The sequence below is a fragment of the Eptesicus fuscus genome, chromosome 1 (assembly GCF_027574615.1).
Source record: "Eptesicus fuscus isolate TK198812 chromosome 1, DD_ASM_mEF_20220401, whole genome shotgun sequence".
NCBI classification, from domain to species: Eukaryota; Metazoa; Chordata; class Mammalia; order Chiroptera; family Vespertilionidae; genus Eptesicus; species Eptesicus fuscus.
Window position 1 is genome coordinate 66,130,834 of NC_072473.1, and position 18,128 is coordinate 66,148,961.

The window sequence follows — 18,128 nt, forward strand, 5'->3', positions numbered from 1 at the left end:
CTGCTTGGCTCTCATATAATAGTATATATGAGCAATACACTAGTTACTTTTACTTATAAAGTGACGATTATGCTCATGTCAACATTTTTTATATAAAAATTAAAACACAAAACTTGAAGTATACCCCATTTTAAGAAATAATGGCCTAATGAGGTTCATTGACTTTTTTTTTTTTTTAATGCAGCTGGACCCAACAATAGGAATTTAATCATGCAATTCATGTATTTGTTATCTTGGGCTCTTTTAGGACAGAAACTTGCTCAGGACACCTTAAGAAACAAAATGGGTTTCACTTCCTTCTATGTATCTGTTTGTTCTTTTTTATTTTTCTTTCAGCTGGTTTATTATCCTATGAATAGCGCCTTTCATCTCAAGGCATGCCATGTGTTACTAACCAGCCTATGAATTGGCTGCCCTTGAAGGGGACAGATGACTATGGTAGTCCATTCAGTGGACTCTGTTGGCAAGAGGGGGTGCTTTCAGTGCTGGTTCCCTATGTAAAAAACTGCGAGCAGGACAGTTTCAGCTAGAAGTGGTGTGTTGGGCATGTCAGGCACAAGGACCTGAGATAACTGTTTTTGTTCTGTGAAAATAGCACTTCTTTTCGGGTCATGGGAAATGCAAGTATAAGTTAGATTCATTGCCTCCACTTACTCCTCAACCTTCGGCAATATGGCTTCTACTCCTCTTATTTTACTGAAATTGTTCTCATTAAGGTCTCTGATGACCTTCATATTTCTAAAGCTGATAGTTTTCTGTCTTTATTTTACTGCATCTTTCTACAGAATGTGATATTATGGCTTATTCCATTTTTCAAAATATTTACTCCTCCAATTCTGTAGTATGTGCTCTAATATTTCATTCTGTGCCTCTCTGAATGTTCGCTGTCTGGCTCCTTCATGGACTCCTCTTCCTGTCCTCATCTACTGAATGTCAGTGTTTCCCAGGATTGATCAGCAGCCCGTTGCTCCTCTCACTCTACATACATCCCTGCATTGTGGCTTCACTTACGGACTAGACGATAAGTCTCCAAAGTCTATCAGACTCTTTCCAGACCTCTCCCTTGAACCTCAGTCTTGTAATATTTTATTGCCTACTGTATAGCTTCACCTGCATATCTTAGAGGTATCTCCAACTTGAAAAATCCCAAACTGAACTCCTCATCTTCTCCGTGAATGCAACTCCTCCTCCTCCTCTTAAATCCTCTATCGATGATGGAATCTCCATTCTCCCAAATGTATAAGCTAGAAATTTTCAGTTATCTTTAACTTTTTCTCTATCCCCTATGCCCAGTTATCTTGTCCCCTTTAAGCCCCTCCACTCCATGATCGCCAAATAGAACTATCTTAACAGTTTCACTCCCTATTGAACATGTAAAGCCCGAGAGCTTGAAAATGAAACTATCCATGATCTGAGCCCACGGTCCCCTGCTTTTAAACAACACTGTTTTGCTTGTAGCCACACACACATTTTTTTTCCTCATCTCTTTGTCTCCCTATCCTCACGGTGTCTCCTTTACCTGGCATATACTTTCCTCCGGGCTAATTCATCTGCATCCTTTAAGAATCAACCAGAGATGCTTACCCTAAGGCTCGGCTAAGTGTTCCTTTTCTGCGCTCCTGAAAAGTATACTTTTAATCATATCATTCACTATAACCATATGCTAATTCTCTTTCCATGCTGCCCTCATTGAAGTGAGACTCTTGAGAAGTGGGACTCACTGAGAACTGTGTAGCAAACTACAGAAGAAGCGCTAACACATCTGATCAGACTAACCAAAATCCCACAATCACTATATAGTAGCTGCCTGGAAAGAAAAGGCTGGCTCATTTATCTCTGATACCGTGTGAGGTACATGGTCGGCATTCATGAAAAGGATTGTTGAAATAAATCGCAGGCCAGATTTTAGACAGAGGGAACTATACCTGACACAGGAACAGACCCCGCAAGAAAGGCTCCCTCGTTCCAGTGAATAGGTCTGCTAAGGAAACCCAACTCAAGGTCAGCGGGATGCCTGGTAAATCTGCTGTCCTATGGAAAAAAAGAAGTGGCCAGTTTTACCAGATGCATCATTCAAGCCAGGCTAGAATCTCTAGAAATATCTCTTCCTACACTAAGGAACAACTCTGTCCAGACAGCTGGAATCCTAAAGAAAAGAAGTAATAGCTGCCTAGCAACATTTCTCTGCCCACTGGATGACAATGAGAAAAATAAATAAATTTCTCTAAAAGATATTCATTGCTTGCCGAGGGCATAAAAACACTTCAGCCCATGATGACTTGTGAAATAAATTAAAAGCCAAAACCTGATAAATTCTGATTTCCTAACTGTATTTACTAAGTCTTTGTTTTTATAGGCTAATCGGAAAAAGACTTCTATAAACATCTGTTTGCATCTTATCCCATTGTCCCCAAAGTGGCTAAAACATGCACAGTGTTGCACCTGTACAAATGGTGGTAAGAACGAGTATAACACTTCGTGCCAAGAATCCCTCTCCAGCCCTAACTGGTTTGGCCCAATGGATAGAGTGTTGGCCTGTGGACTGAAGGGTCCCAGGTTCGATTCCGGTCAAGGGCATGTACCTTGGTTGCAGGCACATCCCCAGTAGGAGGTGTGCAGGAGGCAGCTGATTGATATTTCTCTCTTATCAATGTTTCTAACTCTCTATCCCTCTACCTTCCTCTCTGTAAAAAATCAATAAAATATACTTTAAAAAGAAAAAAAAAAGACTCCCTCTCCACGGCCACACCGCCTGCGTTAACCAGGAACAACACCCCATAGGCATGTCTTTTGAAAATGGGTCAATATTGCTTACCATCAAAGGACATACTTTCATTTGTTGGTAACGTGTTACTGCAAAGCAATTTTTCTGTTTCATTAGATTTTACCATTGAAGTAAGGCTCTCTAGATGATGTCATGACACATACCTCCTTATCTTTATGAATTTTTACCTATCTTTTTGGAGAGAGACAATATCTAGGTTCACTTCCTAAGACCAGAACTGTTACAACTTTGTTTCAGTTTCGTTTGTTGATTTTGTTTTCTAGATTCCACATATAATTGAAATCATGTGGTATTTGTCTTTCTTTGTCTGACTTATTTCACTTAGCATAATACCCTCTAGGTTCATTCATCCTTGCTGTCACAATTGGCAAGATTTCATTCTTTTTTATAGATGAATAATGTTCCATTGTATATATGTACCACTTCTTCTTTATTCATTCATCTATCATTGGACACTTAGGTTGCCTTCATATCTTGGCTACTGCAAATAAGGCTGCAATGGACATAGGGGTGTATATGTTTTCAAGTTAGTGTTTTTGGATTTCTATGGCTATATACCTAGAAGTGGGATTGCTGGATCATAGAGTAGTTTTATTTTTGATACTTTGAGGAACCACCATACTATTTTCTATAAGTGGCACCAACAATGCACTAGGAATCCCTCCCTTTCCTCCACAAACTCATAACACTTATTGTTTATTGATTTATTGATGATAGCTATTCTGACAGGTATGAGATGATATCTCACTGTAGTTTTAGTGACATTGAGCATCTTTTCGTGTCTATTGGCCATCTTTATGTTCTCTTTGGAGAAATGTCTTTCAGGTCATCTGCCCATTTTTTAAATCAGATTTTTTTGTACATTATATGATTCCTTATATATTTTGGATATTAACCCCTTATTGAATATATCATTGTTGAATATATTCTAAAATCCTATAGGTTTGTTTTTGTTTTGTTGATGGTTTCCTTTGTTGTGCAAATCCTTTTTTGTTTGATGTAGTCTCATTTATTTTTCTTGTTTCCCTTGCCTAAGATACGGCAGAAAAAAATATTGCTAAGAGAAATGTCAGAAATTTTACTGCTTATATTTTCTTCTAGGAGTTTTATGTTTTTAAGTCTTATATTTAAGTATTTAATCCATTTTACGTTTATTCCTGTATATGGTGTAAGAGGGTGATCCAGTTTCATTTTTTTTGCATGTGTCTCTCCAGTTTTCCCAACACCATTTATTGAATAGACTGTCTTTACCCAGTATATATTTTTACCTCGTTTGTCAACTATTGACTGTAAAGGCATGGGTTTATTTCTGGGCTCTCTACTATTTTCCATTGATCCATGTGTCTGGGTTTATGCCACTACCATGCTGTATTGATTACTATAGCCTTCTAGTCTAGTTTGATTCCAAGTAGCATGATACCTCCAACTGTTCTTTCTCAAGATTGCTTTGCCCATTTGGGGTATTTTAGGATTATTTGTTGTAGTTCTGGAAAAAGTGCCATTGATGTTTTACTAGAGTTTGCAATGAATCTGTACATTGCTTTGTGTAGTATGGACATTTTAATGATGTTAATTCTTCATATCCATGAGCATGATATAGCCTTCCATTTATTTATGTCTTCTTCAGTTTCTTCAATGTCTTATAGTTTTTTGAGTACAAGTCTTTTACCTCCTTGGTTAAATTAATTCCTAGGTATGTTATTCCTTTTGATGCTATTATAAATGGATTTTTTTCTTAATTTCTCTTTCTGATAGTTTGTTATTGCTATATAAAAGTACAACTGATTTCTGAATATTAATTTTGTATCCTGCTACTTTGTTGAATGTATTTATTTGTTCTAACATTATTGTTGGAATATTTAGAGTTCTATCTAGATTGTGTCATTTAATCTACAAATAACAACAGTTTTACTTATTTCTTTCCAATTCAGATGCCTTTTCTTTCTTTTTGCTTGTCTCATTGCTATGGCTAGGACTTCCAGTACTATGCTGAATAAAAGTTGTGAAAGTGGACATCTTTGTCTTGTTCCTGATCTTAAAGAAAAACCTTTCATCATTTATCTGTTTAATATGCTGTTAGCTGTGTGTTTCTCATATATGGCCTTTATTATGTTGAGGTATATTCCCTTTACATCCACTTTGCTGAAAGATTTCATCATATGTGGATGTATGCTTTTGCTGCTTCTATTGATGTGATCACATGAATTTTAGTCTTAATTTTATTTATGTGGTATATTGTATTAATTGATTTTAAGCTATTGAACCAAAGTTGCATCTCAGGAATATATCCCACTTGTTTATAGTATAATATCTTTTTAATATATTGCTGAATTCAGTTTACTAATATTTTGTTGAAGATTTTTGCATCTATGTTCATCAGAGATAGTGGCCGATAATTTTATTTTATTTTATTTTATTACCTTTTTTTTGCAGTGTCTTTGTCTGGTTTGGGTGTTAGCATAATGCTGACATCGTACAATGAGTTTGGGAGCTTTCCTTCCTCTTCAGATGTTTTGAATAGTTTGAGAAGTGTAGGTAGTAATTATTTTCTGAATGTTTAGGAAAATTCACCTGTGAAGCCATCTGGTCCAGGACTGTTGTTTGTTGGGTGGTTTTTTGATTACTGATTCAATTTCATTAGTAGTTATTAGTCTGTTCAGATTTTTTTTTCTTCCTGACTCAATCTTGGAAAATTGTATGTTTGTAGTAATTTATCCATTTCTTTCAGGGTGTCCAATTTGTTGTCATATAATTGTTCTTTGTATTTTCTTATAATCTTTTGAATTTCTGTGTGGGTGGGTTGTCACTTTTGCACTTTAATTTCTGATTTTATTTACTTTGGCCCTCTCTTTTGTGCTTGATTAGTCTGGCTAAAGTTTTATCAAATTTATTTATCTTTTCAAAGAACAGGCTCTTAGTTTCATTGATCTTTTCTATCATTTTTGTTTGTTTTTACTTTATTTCATTTCTTTTCACTATCTTGCAAGGGCTCTAGTGCAAGGCAAGGTCAGCCACCACTTGTGCCAGACTTTAGGGCTGCCGGGTAGGAGTTACAAAGGGATCCGTGGTTGGTTGCCGCTTGTGCTAGACTTATGACCCTACCATTTAGAGATAACCACTATTTTTATGGGTATATATCCTTCCAAGCTTCTAAAAATTGTATTTAAAAAATAATATGATGTACTCTTTTATAACTTGCCTTTTTCACTTTATAATGTGGACCTCTTTCTGGCAAGCACATGTAGATCTATATAATAATTCAGAATGGCTGCATTGAATTCTAGTGTATGTGGATCCCAACTTTTACTAATATAATTCCATAATAGACATATAGCTATTTACAGTTTTCACTAGTATAAACAATGCTGCAAAGAACATCAATGTACAGCCATCCTTATTGATACATTTGTCTAATAATGTGAGAATTGACTTTGTTCCAGTAGACTTAAAAACCAGGAAAGGTTTTTTGAGACATATGATAGGTAAGTTGCTAGTTAGCAGCCATTATTTTTACTCATGTATAGGCTTGGCCTGCACTCAGGTTGTCCATAGATTGCCTTAGAAACTAAAATTACAAAGGAGCTTCTGTCGGTTATGACCATGACATTGAGAAGCCATGTTTTAACTGTCCTAATTACTCATATTTAAAACAACTGCCGACTGGCTTCTACCTTAAGGGACAGTTTATAGTTTAAAACAATGGCACTGGCAGCTGCTAAACTGTCTGTGATATTAACCATACAGGCTGCCTTTGTCCTGCAACTGGTTAAGTAATTAAATACAGGGTAGCATGGGGAACACTACTAATGGGAAGCACCTGTTTATAGGCTCACACATTGTAACTTGTAGATTAATATCTTCTCTCCTCAAATCACAGCCAGCAGTACATTTCTGTGACCTGGTCCTTTGGGGAATAGAGGCATCATGCAGGGGAAAGCCTGCCATTTCTGTATTACCACAGAAACAGTGAGCTCATATAAAGCAGAGTACCTGGGGGTACTGAAGCTGTAGAATTGGGCTGACGACTCTAAAACTTCCATGATCAGTGAGAAGTAGGTAGCCGAGACCCAAGAGAGAGGTTGCACATGCCAAAAACAAAAAGGAGGAGATCTGTAGTCTTAGAGTGATTCAGAAACAAAAGCAGATGGCAGGTGAGTATATTCTAGGTCAGCATATCAGCAACAAAGCTCAAGCAGATCACAAACAGCTGCCACAAAAAATGACAGAGGATTGTTCATCATATGATCAAAGTTAGAGAAATGGCTGATGCCTAATATTCTTAGTCATAGGGATCTATGTCACTTATAGAGTAGAAAGGCAGAGAGATGACAGGTGGTAGAAATGAATTGACCCTGTATCCACATTGTCATTTAACAGCTGGTTTATCTGCACCAACCCAAATGGTTACTCAAGCTCTCATCTTGCCAAGTACTCTTGGCACAGGTCACTGCAATCTCTGTGTGCCTTGATCAGCTCTTCTCCTGCCACTCTTGATAGTGCTGTCCAGGCTTCAAGGACAGAACCTAACCAGGTGATTCCAGAGGTCCCATTTCTGCTAGGTGGTTTTATTTGTTTTGTTTTTTGTTTTGTTTTTAACTCACTGCTGTCTTCTCTGTAAATCCAGACTTTAAAAAAATATGTCATTAAAATTAAAATCACATGTTTATGGAAATAACTATCACTATGAATCTGGCCAATCCAGTGCATTTCCTTTCATTATTTTCTTCCTTTTCCTAGGGGCAAAAAAAAAAAGTTAAATATGTATAGACTAGGGGCCCAGTGCACAAATTTGTGCACCTTAAAAGGAACTGTGGGCCACGAGGCTGGCAGTAATCACAGGGGCAGGTCTCGGCCCATCCTCCACGCCCCCGCCCGGCCCCTCCCACCACCGCCCCTGGACCCCTGTCTGCTGGCAGCCCCGCTCCTGCAGCTGCTGCTCCCATGCACTGACAGCACCAGCCCCACTCGCTGAGCAATTGGGGCCAGTGCCAACAGCGGGTGCGAGCTGCAGCTGCTGTCCTGATCACCCCTCAGGAGCAGGGCAAAGTGGAGAAGCCCTCAGGGGCTATCAGGGCTGGCAGCCACCACTCGCACCCACTGATGGTGCTGAGTGATCAGGACCGGCGCCGGGCACTGGCTGCGGGTGCGAGCTGGGCTGGTGCCAGCAGCAGATGCAAGCGCCCTGTGGGATCTCAGCGTGCAGGAGCAAAGAATTTTCAGTAACCACCAGAGGCTTGCCCCGATGACAGTGACCTACCAGCACCCCACCTTGGTCTGGCACCCCCGCTCACCTGCTCCACCATCCCACCGCGGCCAACGCCCGCCATGTTCTGCTCACGCCCCCTGGTGGTCAGCGCACGTCATAGCGACTGGTTGTTTGGTTGTTCCGCTGTTCAGTCTATTTGCATATTAGCCTTTTATTATATAGGATATTCTGATTCTCCCTTTATACATCCATTGCTTTTCTTGCCCCCAAATAGGAAAAATTTTGGAATTAAATAGTCAGCAACATGAGGAACTTACTTTTTAGACCAAAAATTAACAGCTATATTCCTGTCTTTGCTTGTTGAAATTCCACCTATTTTTAAGGCCTAACTGGGATGATATTATTCCCCCAACTCTTGCACTCAAAGGGTATGATTTTCCTCTACTCTGAACCTCCATCATACTGAGACTGTAATAGATGCTATGAGATACAGAGTGTCTGAGATACAGAGTGTCTGTTATAGTTATATGTAAATTTATCCTGTCTTCCCTAATGACTTATGAGGGTGCCTGCTATGGGACTCTGCAGATACTGGATGTAATAAAACATGAGTGTGGCTGAAAGGGTGGAGGGAAGGAGGGAGAAAGGAAAGGAGTGTGAGTTTCCTTTCCTTAAAATAATGGCAGATTATATTCCCTGTGTAAGCAGTATAGCAGAAGGTAAATTGAAGGATCAGTTCCTGATTCATTGCTAATGATTGGATGATGAATTCACAGACAGTTTTTGAGAAACTGCTGCATGTAATCCACTGTGATAGACATCTGAGTGTCTCTGTTCTAGTTTGTATGGTTCTCTATTGGAATAGAAGCTCCACATATATAATTTCCTTGGGAGCCTTTCCAACTATTTTCTAACATTATTCATCCTTTTATTTGTTGCCTTTTCCATATTTTCCAGATGTGCAGGCATTGTCATAAGACTTTCAACCTCATAGAGAGAAAATTTGTCTTAGGGTTCAATTGCATTTTCTAGTATAGAAGCAAACATCATGCATGGCTAAGATACAAAACCAAGGACATTTTTTAAAAAAATCTATTCACTAGCTTTGACATTGTGTCCAAAGATAATCAATAGCAAGGTCTGTGGCAGTTGAAATACTGAACAATATACTGATTTTAGTTTTTTTCTGAGCCATGCTTTTCTAAAATCCTTTGAAATACTCAAGTTACCAACTATGTAAATGTTAGTCATTTAAAATCCCAAGAGAGTGGTTGTACATGTTATGAAAATATTATGTTTATGATAGATAAAAGTAAGTATTACATATTTTCTACATTTGTAGCTTAATATGGATTAAGTTTTTAGTGCCTTGAAGTAATATTATTATTGTACTATGTGGTTGTACTTTTATCATGTATTTCAATCTTCCTAAAGTTGCTGTAATTGAGTTTGTTTGATAATATACCCTTATATTACTACAAGACTTGATAGTTTGCAAAATATGAGGATCATAATAGAGATAGAGAGTAGAGTTACTACCTGGCAAGGAGGATAAGAAGGAAGTGAAATATAGAAAAGTGATTCCATCTCACTACTGCAGTTTTGTAAAATATAATTTGTTTTTCCCCTAGCACAGCAGAGTTTCATGCTGATAACAAGCTACTGAATTAATAAATCCATCACAACTATTGAGACTTTTCCTTTAATAACATAACGAATGCTGAGCATTAAGAAGTGAAAAGGAAAGGCATTCTTTGTACAGACGTTATCTCTAGCAGATCTACATCCCTAAGCATAGGGAAAATACCAATATCAGACCCTGAGCAATATCAATGTGAAACTAATTTGTGCATCTCAATTAGAATATTGTATTTTCTACACAAAAGCACACCGTTTTCTGGAACATATCTGCTTATTTTCCAATTGGAAAGACATTTAGGGGTCTATTTTGTTATCATTACATGTGCTTAACTCCAATTACAGTTAATGGGAGTTGTGTGTCTATAGTCACAGTAGCCTCTGAACTACTTTAACATTATTGCTTTCCATTACCATCCTCTTAAAATACTTTCATCTCTTCTGCCAACCTGAACTACCATAGTAATCTTGGTTTCTATTTTCTTTGCATGGATTTATTTGCATATAATGAAGGATAAAGATTACACAACATGGCCTATTTCCATTATGTCACTGAGATTAGAAAAGGGCTAGAACTATTTGTTAGGTGAAGGCAATAGACTGGCTTCTAGACATGCATTTTTGCACAGCACCCTTGTATGCAATTCTGTTTGAATCAAATAATGTTTGATATAGTTTAATACTCATGGTTTCTAGTGAAAGCCAATTTTGTAAAACATATGAGAAAATTAGATTTACAAACTAGAAACACTAGACTTTATCAACAGCCAACAAAACTATACATTTCATTCCAATTACTCATATTTTTGACAAGGCACAAATAATGAGAATAAGAGTATTATAAAACCTGTAGGTAGAATCACTGATGCTCTTTTTCTTAGTTCTGGCCTCTGCTGTATTTCCAGAAGAAAAGTGGTCAGCTGGTATTTTTTAAAAAAGTGATCAGAAGACAGGGAAAGGGGCTTTTTTAAATCTTTAAGAAAATGAGGATTCCAAGGAGAACTCTTAAAAACATCATTAGGGACATTAGAGTCACTTAACTCACTGACACTCAACAAATCGACATCTGCCTAGCCTTACTAGGATAGCCTAGTTAGCAGGGTTTGTTTTTCAGGCTGTGTGGGGGTTTTTTCAAGATGTTTTGTGATGATAGTATGATGTAGACATCCAAAATGTGCCCTAAAATACGTTTGAAATGAAATTATAAATTATGGAGGATTATTTTCTCCAGATATTAAAACCTATTATGAGATTGAAATAACACAGTCAGAAGGTAGTGGCACCAAAATAGTAGTCAGAAAACTACTTACGTCAATGGAACAGAAATGTGCCCTACTATAGATTACTTCTGACAAAAGAGGTATCATGAATCTGTGTAGAAACTCATGATTATTCAACAAATAGTGCTGGGACAACCCATTTCTTCTTTGCAAGCAATGTGGAAACTTATCAAAATAAATTCTAAATCACTTAATTAAATGTAAAAAAACAACAAAGCTTAAAGAAGAAGAGATATAGTTGAATGTGTATCAAATGTCTCTGGCTAGACACTTATTTGCATACTTAACAATGCCACTTCCACACATGGTATACATAAAGATATGACTCTAAGGGTGTACATTGTGAGGCTTTTTGTAATAGAAAAAATTTGGAGCAACTGAAATGTCCAGCAGAAGAAAGATAATTAACCAAATTGTGGTATATTTATATCATACTAGAGGCCCAGTGCACGAAATTCATGCATGGGTAGGGTCCCTAGCGGCTGCCAGCTGCTGGCCGGGGCCTCTCTTTCCCAGCTGCCACCTGCTGGCTGGGCCTTCCTTCATTCCACGCTGCCCCCTGGTGGTCAGCGTATGTCATAGTGAGCAATCGAACTCCTGGTCAGTCTAACTCCTGAGGGGACACTTTGCATATTAGGCTTTTATATATATAGATAAAATAAAGTGGCCATTAAAAATCATGTTTTCAGTATCATGTTTCAGAAGTTTAATGGCATGGAAAATTTCTAGAATAAAATGTTAAATAAAAAATTAGGACACCAAATTGTTTATGAAGTTTGAGCTCAACATAATTTTTTCTTTTAAAGGTCACTATTCTGGTAAGAGTGAAGAGAATGAGCCTGGTCAACTAATGGAGCAATTAGCTGTCCTCCACCAAGAGATTAGGCCTAAACCTAATTCAGCAGCCATCTTCTAGTCATTTCTAGTGAGTGAGATACTTTATCAATTCAGGATCCCAAAAATCACAGAAAACACACACACACACACACACACACACACACACACACACACCAAAATAAATCAGTTTTGGAATCATGGGACACAAAGGAAAAAACATAAGTTCATATGAGAATATTTCAGTATAACAAGTCTAAAATTACTTTTCTTTATCAGTGTTTGGAATGCAAACAGCTACTCAATAGACATTTCCTGAAGCAACCTGAAATGTTCCTAGTTTTCCTAGCCTAAACTCCATAAACCCAATCCTCTGTTTGCTTAGTTTGCTGGAAACAATGCCTACCCATTGATGGTCAATGGGCCACACCTTCACTTTTGAAGAGCTTTGGAGAAAACAAAGCCCACAGTACATTACGGAGGGTATCTTTTACTTTGTTTTCTATCCAACTAATTTGCATTCACGTGGGATATTTTGTAACACACTGTGCAGTATATACCAGGCACACTTGTTTTATGTTACCCAGCTGGGAGTGTATAGTGCATTATGTTAGGTGTGCATTGATATACGTCTACATGCCTACGAAGCACCAGGGAAACAATTCTTCCATAGACAACAGATGGGCACCTAACCTGGGAGGAAATTAACGATGGACATGGCCTTTTTCATCACAGTTTTTCAGTTTCAACCTGACTTACTCAATAATGTGCTTTGTATATAGTTGCTGAATAAATGATTGAGTGGATGAATCTTAGAGCAATACAATAATGGGTTTAATTCATTCACTGCAGGACTCAGTTGGGGAAATTTTGAGATGGATGCCAAATCAATTTATGCTCAGAAAAAGCCTAAAGCTTCTTACTCTTAATATAGTGGGGAAAGCCTTGACATTGGTTTGAGCTGGTTAACCTGATATTCAGAATATGCAGAAGCATGTTAAAGCTGGGCCATGTATTTATAGTCTCTTTTGGTGACCAATTGGAATATTGTTTTTATTTTAGCCACCTTTCCTCTATAGAATGCACATTTTCATATAACTACATCCCTCTCTTCAACGTCATGCTATGACCAGGTCACCCTCTGTAACAGCAGAATCCTTTCACCTTCACCTGGGGCATATTTTATAAAGACAAGTCTTTGATGACCAAAGAAAACCTGCCAGGGTACGCATACCTAACTGTGGTGGATTTGGAAGGTAAATCTTGGGACTAACGTCTCAGGCTTTACTGCTGCATTAATCCTCGTGTTTACAAACAATAGAATGCCTTAATGAATTCCTAGACCCTGAGGATATCCTAGAATCTCCAGGCTCTGTTATTCACTGTAATATGTTACTTATGTATTAATAAAATGGAAGCAGAGGGAGATTATGACAAATCATGTTCCCCCATCCTCTAATGAAATGTTTTTGCCTATATCGCACTGCACACTATCCTCAACGAGTATACAAACACAGACAGATGCTTCCCCCCCATCTTCCTCTTCTTGTTTTCCAAAAAGACAGGCAAATTGGAAAGGAAAGCTACTAACAAAGCCCTCCACATCATCTCAGGTAAATACATATGTTTAAACTATTGACTTATTGGAGGAGAGGCTCTGTTTTCACCATGTAAACCACTCTAGTATCAGTAGTTCTGGGAGAATAAGATCGGTTAGGTAAGTGAATTTGGTTCTGTCTAAGTCTCCTGGAGCTTTCCAATCATATCACATGTGCACCTGCTGCTTCCATCTATGTTTCCAAAAGGGAAATGCAATAAAATCAAACATTTGCTCCTTTCTCATAAATCTGATGCCAAAGATGTGCCCTGACCTTATGAGGCTCAGGCCACTGATTTTTACTCATTAGTATTTAATACTATAAATATAGAAGTTTGCCTTTCAAAAAAATGTAGTAATTCACAATCTCTGCTTTAAAGAAGGCATGAATCCATGTATGAAATATTATCTTCATTAGATTGCAAGCTATTAAAACGTGAAGAGAGATTAATATATATCCATGTTATATATACATATAGCACATTATCCCTTAAATTATACTGTGACCTGATCCATACAACTCTAGAGTATAAATATATATTTTGTACCTAAATAGTTTTAACATAAATACAGAGGATTGTAAATAAATCGCAAAATCCAGATCAGTCATTGCTGTCATTGTTTCTAATGACATTTTTTCATAAACAAGGTTGTAGGTTGATATTTTAAAAACATAAGTGGTGACCTTTACACAATTGCTTCTTCTTTATAATTATCTCATGAACATAGATGACTAATTAGGTACCAAAAATTTGAAAAAGATAAAGAGAGAAGGAGGGAGGAAATGAGGAAATGTAGAATACTTCTGTTGTGCATGCCAAGAACTAGATTTGGACCATGGACCAGTGTTTATCTTGCTTTCCAAAAGCTTCAATGTCCTTTTCTCCATTCATTTTGACCTGAAAGTTTATTTTCTCACACCAAATGCTACCAATAAGTTGCAGGTTGACATGAATCCTCACATCATTTAATGCCGTGAGGCTGGTTTTTTGCATGTGGTACTTCTCTTGAATCCAGTGGGCAGTGAGTGATGTTATGGGGTGCCAGTGGCATTCCTAGAGTGAATGCCAATTTGGCTTTAGTATGTAAGATTGCCAAGGAGCAAGCTGCTTTTTGAGCTGGGACAGTCCTCTGTGATTGGTACCATCATTCTCATATCTGATGGCATTAAATGCTTAGCAATGGAATGGTAACTGTTATATTATAATCTCACTTTTAAATGTTTTCTAAGAAGTCTCAAACCAATCTGTATGCAAAGCAGTGACATCTCAGTAATAAGCTCTTTATCTAGGAGTGTTATCTTCACATTTTTAGCTGAATTGTGATCCATATCACAAACTAAATATTGGATTTTTTAAATAGTATCTTTAAAAGGATGCCCAAATAATCCATCACTCAGATATATCTCTGAAAAGAGAAAATGCCCCTTTCTTTCTCACCTCTCAATGATATTATTGCATATAAGGCACTTTAAGCTTATAGCTGTTTGGTTCCATGCACTCATACCAGGGTGTTAATGAGGCCAAGGTCATGGAGGCCAGTTAGCTTTCTTTGCTCTGTACTGACCACAGACTACTGGGAGTCAGTCAAGAGACACTGGCACAGATGAAACTGATACCATAGCAACATTTCAGCACTTCTCACAGTCCATCCTTCTCCTGGGACAGACAGGATGTCTTTCTTTCATATCATCTTGGGGCGGGAGTGGGGGTGGGGAGGGAGGAAAGTAGCTTGGGAGGCCCCAACATTTACTTCTGAACAAAGCAGGCCTGACATTTAGGCATTAACTTTGCATTATGATCCCCCATCATACCATTGATTTGCTGTGTAACCTTCATCAGTAAAGCAGAGATAATAGGATAAAATGAAATGGGCTTACCTCCCGGGGATGTTGTGTGCATTAGCAAATTAACGAGTGTAAAGTGTTAGCGTTTATGTAAGTGCTGGTGGTTGTCATTATTTGTAGGGACCTAGTCTCATTCTAAAGAGAGAATTTAAGTATATTATGCCTGTGTCAGAAGGATTTGCACCCACATCAATTGCATTTAAGCCGAGCATAAAACAGAGGTGATAATAACATAGTACTGATCATCTCAGTGCAGAGCTGTAAACCTTTTTCCTATTAAAGCTAAAACTATTTTCAGCAACTTTCAATACTTTAAAACTTTGCTGTTCAAGCTTTGTGCCAACAGTTATCTCGACTGATTATTTTTCCTGTGACGGTTGAGGGGAATGGGACCTATTCATTATTCATTCTCACTATGACTATATAATGTATTGAATTTGTTGACATCATACAATCAGGCAAATATTCAGTAGCTGCAATCATTGTAAAAAATCAAAACTCTTTCCTGCTCTGCCCACACTGCTGTCCTGTAGCGGTAGCCAGTACACAGAGTGAAAACTCGCGGGGAATTGAAGTGCTTTCCAACAAAAGGCCCTGTGCATAGAGCCTTTCAATTTAATGTGCTGACCAAGAAATTCTGTTGTCACCGGCCACTTCCAAGGGGATTGTGCTTGAGGAAATTCTTCCATTTCTTGTATCACTCTGACTTCACTTAACCAAGAAAAGTCACTTAGTGCTGATAGCAGAACTCTTCAACTCAGCCCTGCAGTTGCTGCGTGAACTTCTCAGATCTGGGCTCCATGTTACTTATTTACATTTGAAGTGATTTTTCAGGACTATTTGAAACCATCTCTCAACCGGACATCCTGTAACAACTGAGATCTGAAGCTCACCATGTTTTTGGTTCTTTTTCTCTTTGTCTTACAGATAACCGACGGGTACCTTTGGAAAGGTCACGCTCTCGCCACAATGGAGGTATCTCTGCTAAGTGAGTCCTGATGCCAAAGAATAGAAAAATATTTCAGTAAATAAAATCATTCATTTTGAGAAGAACAAAACATGCACTCAAGGGATGGAGAGGAATCAGTGCATTTCTGCAAAGATCAAGCCAAGCCGGATGAAACAGCCTGCATTTGTACAGCTAATGCAAGACTCCTCCCACAATTATACTAATAAGAACACAATGATTGGGATTCTAAAATGTGTGTACCATTTTAGTGTAAAGATGTGTATTCTTTGTTATTGTGTGTGACCTGACAGTGGTGGTGAAAAGTGTAAGAAATTGAAGAGCTCTAAGGCTTTCAAATCATTCAATCTGTCAAAAATGTACAATGTTACTCAAATTTGCAGGTCATCTCCCCCCTCCCCCCCAAAAAAAGGAAGAAAGAGAAAAAAAGGGGTAGAAAGAAAGAATGACTCAATATCTGCTTCTGATTCTTGTTACATAGAAAAGGAAAAGGCCAATGAAAAAGTATGTGTTAGTAATGTGGAGAAACAGTAAGAGATACCATTTTGGAATCTCAAAAAAATACTGCTTCACCCCCGTCTAATTAGTTAGAATCTTATCTCAAGTGAAAGCTGATGGATTCATCTGCTTTGGCTGAAATTAAACTGATCATTAATCTAAAGTTTCAGCATGATAGTGCAGGCACTTTTCATTGCTAAAAATAAACCAAAGTTCAACAGAAGCAAAGTGATTTAAATTTTATTTAAAGAAGTGTTTTCTAATTATGCACATATATCTACTTTATACAAATACTTTATATGGCTATTTTTGAGAAAAACTTCACATTTTAATGTTTATGTGAGGGATGAACCCAAAAATTCTATTACCTTTATTTAGATTTTTAAAGGAAAATATTGATTCCTAATCTCTGTGGTTTATTTCTTCTCTCTACTCTTCTTTCTCCCATGACCCGCTTGAAAGCAGGGAATAGAATTCTCAGAGACCTGAGAGGAAAAAGATTTCTCTCTGCAAGAGGCAGCAGAAAACTGAAAGGTCAATTGTTTTATCTGCCTTTCTACTCCCCTTTCCAATTCTGCCTCGGTGGTCTGAGGAAACCAATTATATGTATGTATGTGTATATATGTGGATATATTTATATCTCCTGCTACAGTAATTCCACATCCCAGTGACTAAGTGAACTTCTCAGTCATCATACTTACTTACCTATATTAACAAATTTAAATGCTGCCGTCATAAACAGCTCTAGGAGGAAAATAGGCTCTATGTTTTTCTTAAATCGATGAGAGAGTAACGATTATACTTAAATTGTCTATTATTTTAAAGTATGCATTGAAGTAATGTAGTATAACTTCTCTGGAGTGCAATTTTAAGACGAATCCATGCAGATGATTATTGTAAAAGATTTCTTATGTGTATATATCTTACATAGAGAATCCTACTTCTCCTCCACAGCACACTGTAGACATTCAGAAAGAACAAAGGACTGACTTGGCAAGTCACCACATGGATAAAGAAAACTAGAGACCAGTTTCCTTTCTATAGATATGTGATGACTCAAAGCGCTGCCTTTCCCTCCAGTGCATTCTTACTTGGGTGTTAGACTTTAAAAAGCTCTGAAGCTGCTACAATAGAGAAATAAACAAGCATTACAGTATCTGAGATGTTACAGTTTTATCTCATCTTAAGACACTCACATAGGCACACACAAATTTAAAGAATATACTAATTTCACATAATTTTTTAAACAGCAACAAAGATATTGGTTCTACTAATTTATGTAAATACTTAACATGTGTATTTTTTACTTCAACAAGTCATTTCTGAAATCTTCATGGTATGGCTTCTTTGAATCCTTTTTGAATAGCTTTTTAGGCCTAGGGAAATGATATTTTGAAAAATTAACCCTGACTAAAATGTAGGGGCATTTGCCATGCCATATTACCAAGCTGGTCGAGGTAGAAATACTGATGTATAT

At 37.5% G+C, this 18,128-nt stretch overlaps 1 protein-coding gene across 1 annotated transcript in view; it reads left to right on the top strand.

The window, feature by feature from the left end:
* The window catches only part of DIAPH2 (diaphanous related formin 2), a 988,561-nt gene extending 971,598 nt beyond the window's left edge, over positions 1-16,963 (top strand). Inside the window, exon 28 of the mRNA XM_028128162.2 lies at positions 16,114-16,963. Within this exon, the coding sequence (XP_027983963.1) occupies positions 16,114-16,178 (65 nt within the window). The 3' untranslated portion in view covers positions 16,179-16,963. The remainder of the gene's footprint in view (positions 1-16,113) is intronic.
* The last annotated feature ends 1,165 nt before the right edge of the window (positions 16,964-18,128 follow it).